The sequence below is a fragment of the Chanos chanos genome, chromosome 4 (genome assembly GCF_902362185.1).
Source record: "Chanos chanos chromosome 4, fChaCha1.1, whole genome shotgun sequence".
NCBI classification, from domain to species: Eukaryota; Metazoa; Chordata; class Actinopteri; order Gonorynchiformes; family Chanidae; genus Chanos; species Chanos chanos.
This window is the reverse complement of record NC_044498.1, coordinates 46,778,876-46,786,035: the sequence shown is the minus strand read 5'-3', so window position 1 is coordinate 46,786,035 and position 7,160 is coordinate 46,778,876. Positions and strand designations below refer to the sequence as shown.

The 7,160-nt window shown below is 41.6% G+C and overlaps 1 protein-coding gene across 2 annotated transcripts; it reads right to left on the bottom strand.

The window, feature by feature from the left end:
- Window positions 1-2,117: 2,117 nt before the first annotated feature.
- LOC115810823 (potassium voltage-gated channel, subfamily G, member 3) lies at window positions 2,118-6,145 on the bottom strand. 2 transcript variants are annotated; one of them, XM_030772846.1, is made up of 2 exons: window positions 5,517-6,145; window positions 2,118-2,763 (listed from the first exon to the last, which is right to left on the bottom strand). In XM_030772846.1, the coding sequence occupies exons 1-2, from the start codon at window positions 6,128-6,130 to the stop codon at window positions 2,118-2,120; spliced, it is 1,260 nt and encodes a 419-aa protein (XP_030628706.1). In that variant the 5' UTR covers window positions 6,131-6,145. The 2 variants fall into 2 exon arrangements, with proteins under 2 accessions (XP_030628706.1, XP_030628705.1); XM_030772845.1 differs by having other exon boundaries at window positions 5,487-6,130.
- Between the last annotated feature and the right edge of the window lie 1,015 nt (window positions 6,146-7,160).

Genomic DNA, 7,160 nt, shown 5'->3' with positions numbered 1-7,160 from the left:
GCTACATGTAATCATACTCATATTTTTTTTTCTAAAAAGAAGCACTTGATGCAGGGAGAAAAAGAACCGTGAGATCAGAAAAAGAAAAACAGGCGTGCGGCAAAGATTTCGTGGAAAACAAGCCTCTGACAGTTAACTTTGAGATACAGGAAGAAAAACAAATAACATTAAAGAACAAAGTCAACATAACCACAGTTGGCGCATTATGCACCGAGACAATTTCAAACATGGAAAATGAATATGGATTTACAGTCATCAATATTGAAAATCTCTACTGTAATAAAAGTTTGGTATTATCGTGGCTGGTTACAGTCAAAACCAAGAACCCCCCCCCCCCAGAGAGCAGCATTGTTGTTTTGAACATGAGTCAGCAATTGATTCAGCGTTCATTAAATATCCATGGAACTCAAAGCATTTTTTTTTTTCCAACACACCAGTTTTCTTCAGCGAGAGGGCAAAACCACATCGATCTGTACCGTTACTGGAAAATCACAAACATGAAGAACGTTTTGCCTACCAATTCACTTGTACGCAGTTTAGAGAATGATCACGACATAGAATGTTACAAGCGTCCCAGCTGATGAAAGCCTAAAACGGCATCGAATCGCTTTGTACTTTCAGTCTGGAGTTCTGGAGTAAAAGTGGAGCACAAAAGAGCCACTAAAACGAGGAGGTGACAGTGAATCGAGGAGAACTGGGTGGTGCAGGCAACACCGTGGAGAGGATCGGTGCCCCGAGGCTGCTGTCATCGACAGACGTCTCTCCAAAACTTTTTTTTTTTGGGTGCATTACGGGAGCATTTTTGAAGAGAGGCTCGCGTGAAATGTGACCAAACGCACGCCTCAGGGCCACGCCCTGCTCCAGTCAGAAGAAGCAGATGAGCAGATGAGGAGACACGTAGGTGAAAGGTATTGGTTGAAAAAAAATCTGTCTGCACTGCATGGCGTTATCCAAACCACCCAGTTCTGTGTGACACACTCTCTCGCTCTGTGGCTCAGCATGCCCCACTTTACCAAGCTGCCTACACAGCCCACTCTCTCTCTCTCTCTCTCTCTCTCTCTCTCTCTTTCTCTCTCTCTCTCTCTCTTTCCCTCTCTCTCTCTCTCTCTGTCTCGCTCTCTCTCTCTCTCTTTCCATCTCTATCTATCTCCCTTTTTCTCTCTCTGGTCTTGGTCACAAAAAATGGATTCTGCTCTACAGTTTACATGGGGTAAAAAATCCTAGCTGGTGTAAATTGAATCATTCAGATTTAAACTGTATACTCATATCAATAAGCTCTGCTCCTGTCACATTCAATTAAGAAAACGAATAATTATGTCGAAAAGGGTGGCGATTTTGATCCACTCTTTGACAAACCACTTAAAGACGATATCACAAACTTCTCGTACATATAATCATCTTAAATGCAGATACTGCAATTAAAAAAGATATCTCTGAGAAACGCAGATCATTAAATGATGCCTCTCTTATGTCCTTGCCAAGAACTGTGGGTTTGCAAATGGCATTCAGAATGCAAAATCCCTTTGGTGGCTGGATGCCACACTGAAAGGATAATAAACCCATGTCTGTAAGGCTCTGAGAGAGAAGCTGCTCAGTTTCTCAGCTGAGTCTTTTGAAGGTATCTGACTGACACGACAAAGCTGCCCTCCGGCAGAGTCCCCCCGTCAGGGACATCTGGCCAGAAAAGCAACTGTCACCATGGCAGCCTCCCCCATCATCCTTCTAAGGTTCTGACACATAAAACAACTAACAGACCCTGCGTTTACATGACACTAATGTACCTACATCCATCTTTTTATTATCCCAACTTAACAGGGAAAAGTATATATGTATGTATGTGTGTGTATATATATATATATATATATATATGTGTGTGTGTGTGTGTGTGTGTGTATATATATATATATATATATATATATACGTATATGAAGAAATATGTCTCTATCTCTTCCGCTTTGTCTAGTAGTAGTAAACTACTACATTATATTACTGAAGTGGATCAAGCTAATTAATCAAGAGAACCAGTTTAATCAACCAAAGAGCCTACATTTCAGATAGAAAATAGAAAACGGCAACAGGTTTAGTCCAGAGTCAGAGGGTTCGGTGTGATGTTCCTCTCAGTTGAGGAACTCGGTGGACAGGCTCCTGGAGCAACGTGCCGAACGAAACTTGAGCTCGTGGTAGCACTGCACAAAGCTGTGGTAGATGAAGGTGATGGGGAGGGCCAGGAGTACAATGCCGCTCACCACACATAAGCCGCCCAGCACTCGCCCAGGCACAGTGATGGGATACATGTCTCCATAGCCGACAGTCGTCATGGAGATAATAACCCACCAACAGGCAGACGGAATGCTGGCGTAGTCCTCGTTCCCGGACTCCAGGTCCAGCCCGTGTTCCAGCAGCTGGGCCAGAGCTCCGAAAATGGCCATAGCGACGCATATGAAGACCAGGAGCATAACCATTTCCCGGTAACAGCGGCGTAACGTCAGGCCCAGGGTCTGCAAGCCCAAGAAGTGACGCGCCAGTTTGATGACCCAGAAGATGCGCATCATGCGCAGAACCCGCAGAGTCACGCCGGCTCTCTGCAGCTGCGAGTTCTCTCCCGTCAGAACCGTCATGGTGACGGAGATGTAGTAGGGCGTGATGGCCAACAGGTCGATGATGTTGAGGGGACGACGGACGAATTCGCACTTGTCCTTCGATACGATGAAGCGAACGATGCATTCTGCCGTGAACCAGCCGATGCACACTGCCTCAATGATCCTTCACAGACGCAAGGCAATGAGGGAAGAAAAGGGAAAAAAGTTATTGAGACAAAGTGAAACGCAAACGTAGTTTAACTCTAGAGTGCCACAAAAGAAAGTAAAGACCAATCTTAAAGACAAAGCAGTGTCTTATTGAACATTGAGATTAAATGAGATTAGCCTACTTTATGTAGCAACACACAGCAGTTGCATTAAGACTTGCATTTAAATGTATTTTCTAGCCATAGCAGACTTATGGTAAATGCCATGATAAATAAACAAAGCTAATGACGGTAGGGGAAAAAAAAACCCTATTCTCACTACTCCTTATGCTGCTTATTAGCTTGTATGTATTACCAATCACCTGATCACACATGATGTATTTAAAGTGATTATGATCAAAACCTTTGAAATATATTATTTTCAATGTGGATACATCGCTATATGTTTGTGCAATGCATGTACAATTAAACCACCTCATGGTATCTTTGAAAGCCATGTTCTCCAACACAGGCATAGTAAAATATACAACATTTGCATTTCAAGTCCATATTGATTACTGAGTTTATTTTGACGGTTTACTGTTGCAGCGTGAGGTTTAATTACCACATTAACCATGCAATGCTGTAAAAACCCTATAAGGCCAAGAGACACTGTGTATGCTGCTCTGTACTGAGCGAGAAGACATGTTGAAGAATGTTTTCCACTAATTATACTGCCTGAGATTAATTAAATAGTATTAACTGATAAAACTTAAATTTGCTGAATGGATTGATCTAAAAGACTGACAGACCTAAGGCAAATTGCACATGGGTACAACAGCTGGTTAAGTACATAAACTTTTGACCTTTATGGAATACTGAGGAAAGTGTTGCCTGGCCTTAGAGTGTTGAAATATATATAAAAATTAAAAAAAAAAAATTATATAACAGCTTATCAGCTACTGTTCAGTGCCCAGTCAAGGGAGAGAGGTTTTGATAAATAAAGTCTCACATTTTAATGATTTACAGTATTTTAGCACACATTAAATAGACTGTGCACTGAACAAGCTCAGCAAGAACATGATAACACAGCATTAACTAGTACAACTGAAACAGTGACATGGGCCATTGACTTGAGCGGGGATGTGCCCCAGCTGTACGAAAAGGTTGAATGCGAAATGAGAGAGAGAGAGAGAGAGAGAGAGAGAGAGAGAGAGAGAGAGAGAACCCCTATGAGTATCTAAGATAATTGAAAGCAACGTGATACTTTCATCTCAACCAGTGCTTAATTATCGATGATTAATTGACACCAAATCACCGATAAGAATGCTGTGCTTGAGTAATATGGAAGCTTTGAAACTAACAAGTATGACGTGGTTAAATAGCATGGGAATCGAAAGAGAGAATAACAGCCGCCAGTGTATGCTGCCTGTGATAACTCCAAGTTTTCAATGATCTCAGTTCACGCACATAACACACACATACACAGACACAGAGACACTTAAATATGTCCGGGTGTTCCTCAGGTATCAGTACCTTCAGAGCAGTCCACGTGGCATTTATGGATACAAGACACACAGACACACAAGTTAAAGAGCAGATGATAAACGATGCGTTCAGAGAAAAAAATTAGCGACTACATATTCAAGGTCAAAATTAGGTTTCAGGCATGTAAACAGCAACAGTTCTTTAATAGACTGCATGTAATAAACTTAACTATTTCGATCACTTCAAAGTAAAGTAAAGTGCGCCGCTGTCAGTCATCTGAGAAGTTGACATTAACGCTGCCCACTTTCGTGACAGGCTACACGTCAAATTGTGCGATTTGTTATATATGTTAATAAGTTGAAATTGAAAGTAATTACCAGTTGTTCATATTCATCTGTATTTAACTAATAATGAATTAATGTTTTTATGATAAAAATATCGTTAATGAATGAGCTCGGAAACAATTTAATAAGTGCTCCAACACTTACTTTGCTTTCAGTGTGGATTCAGCACCTTGGAGAGAACCTGTTCATTTTAATGTTTGTACTGGAAGTTAAGCTCTCACGCGCTATACTCAGTGCCCCCCTTTTCAAAATATATATTTTACATGTACTGTGAGCGCGTGAAATATGCATTTTCGACCACAGGACAGAAACAGAACTGTTAAGTCCTACTTGCTTGATTCCACAGTATATCTCGGCTCTAGACTATGGAACATTTGTATGCACCTTTTAATGCTGAAAGATAAAAGACAAACAGTTGAGAACTCTGACAAGAAAAAAACTCACACAATAAACATGACATTGATTTTCATGCTCACATTATGTGATTAATAAACGACGTCATTTGTGGTGAAACAAACACATGAAGGAACATCGCATCAGGAAAGATGTAACTTAATACTGAACAGACAGGATCACAATGTCGGACAAGAACATCAGGAAGATGTATTCGGGTCAAAGCGTTCCTTGAAGCTCCTTGATGAATTCGGATCAGAACATTCCTTGAAGTTCAACGAATATTTCATATAAATTAAGTACTAGTCGACCCCCTCGAGGTCTAACTGTAACCCTCAGCAGGGATTTGAGACAGCCCCTAGTCGTGACAGAAACAGCCCGTCTTTCCAGGCTGCTGTACTTAAGAGTGGAAATATTATTAGTATAAAACATTAATATATACATCGTTATTGAAACATTTCCCTGCTTTTTGTTCTACAGGAAATTGTGGCATGCGTATTAAAAGAAAGTTGGGACTAGAAAGAAAACATAGATACCCGGATGGATGCTCTAAAGAGTCTGTGTACCTGTGCTCCTCCACGACGTTGCTCTCAGCAGTTTTCCAGTCTGGCAAAGTGCTCGCGCAAAGAATCACCATTGACACAATGACAAAAATGACGGACACAGAGGCTAAAATTTGAGCGGCAACTGACGATGTGGGTTCTTCAAAAGTCCTCCGCATCCTCTCAAGCCACTTTGCGTCCTTTTTCGCTCCAACGCGACCCTTTTCCTGCGCCCTGGACTCATCCTCTTTTTTGTGGTCCTCCTCGGTGAAGTGTGTATACGTATCCGACATCCGATCATCAAGTCTCCGTTGGCAGCAAAACTCCAAATGGGAGCTTTCCAATCCCCAATAAATCATTTCGTTATAGAACGACAGTTCACACATCTGTGGGACAAACCGCAGCTTGCCGTACTTGACGTACAGCATGATAAAGCCAAAAGCTTCGGAGTGTCGGTCAAAGAAGAACTCGTTTCTCTCCCGGTCATAATCATCGCAGACCTCTAACACTTCACTTTCCGAGGCGCAGTTGTGAAGACGGCTTACCCTCCTCAAAGGGAAATCCTTGATCACATCCTTTGAAAACGCATACTTGGTACCACCTACGTTTATGATACAAACACTTTTGCCAAATTTCATCTTGGTATGCGTTTACAAATTACAGTGCCGAAAGTGGTCATTCTTGTGTGTTTGATCAGAGAGAACATCTGAGAGAACTCCTTCCCTCAGAGTTTAACACTGAGGGCGTATTTCATCTTGCTTTAGTCCAGTTCCAAATATCCATGCGTCGTTGGAAACTATACGTATGTTCGACAACAGTGACTCTCTCGTCATTTTCTGATTGGTTAGACGCATGCAAGGCAGACTTTTGCTAATAAAGTCGCTCCAACGGGGCGCGCACCCCGGTCTTAGCGCGGCATCGTTTTGAGTCGCGAGGTGCTGGGGGGCTTCACTGTACTTTGACTCTAAACCTAACTGTGCGCCAGCAGTCCAAAGCCTTGATGTCACACATACGCGGGCGCGGGCACGCACACGCACGCAAGCACACACACACGCACACACACACACACACACGGACGCACGCACACACACACACACACACGTTTTCTCTCTCACCCTCTCTCTCACAGAACTGCGTAGTAACTAAGGGGGAAATGTCCATTTGTTTAGTGCATTTAATTGTTTGATATTCAGATTACGTAAATGAATTGTGCTAACTGATTTTATGTGTATCACTTTCGTAGAAATTATGTAAACAAGATGCATTTAAGCACCAAACACGTTTATTTTAAGTATAAACATATTCTTAATCATTTGAGAATAACTTGAGCCTAAGTCTTGTCACATTCTGATTTTCAATTTCAGTGAAAGAAGATATAGGTCCTATATATAATTATATAACAAATTGGTGTCAGTGTGCCATTAGTCCTGAACTTGAAAAATATATATTGTTATTATATTTCATATAAATAGATTATACAATGTACAGTTAAACATAAATAATTAACTCTTTTCAATATTGTAAATACAGGTGGCCCAGGGATGGCTCTGGTCCCAGGAATACTGTTTTGACAGCGATCAATTGAAGCACTTGAGAAAAATTTGGAAACCTTTTCACAGCTAGAGGGCGCTTCTTCTCTTTCCTCCCTAAATTGTTTTGCAGGCTTTG

What these genes read in the sequence shown, in the direction of transcription:
- LOC115810823 (XM_030772845.1), bottom strand. Translation starts at nt 6,130, where the DNA reads ATGAAATTTGGCAAAAGTGTTTGTATCATAAACGTAGGTGGTACCAAG. An exon ending in TCTTTAGAGCATCCATCCGG is followed by an intron (nt 2,764 to 5,486) that starts GTATCTATGTTT and finishes GCGTCTGTGAAG; the next exon opens with GATCATTGAGGCAGTGTGCA.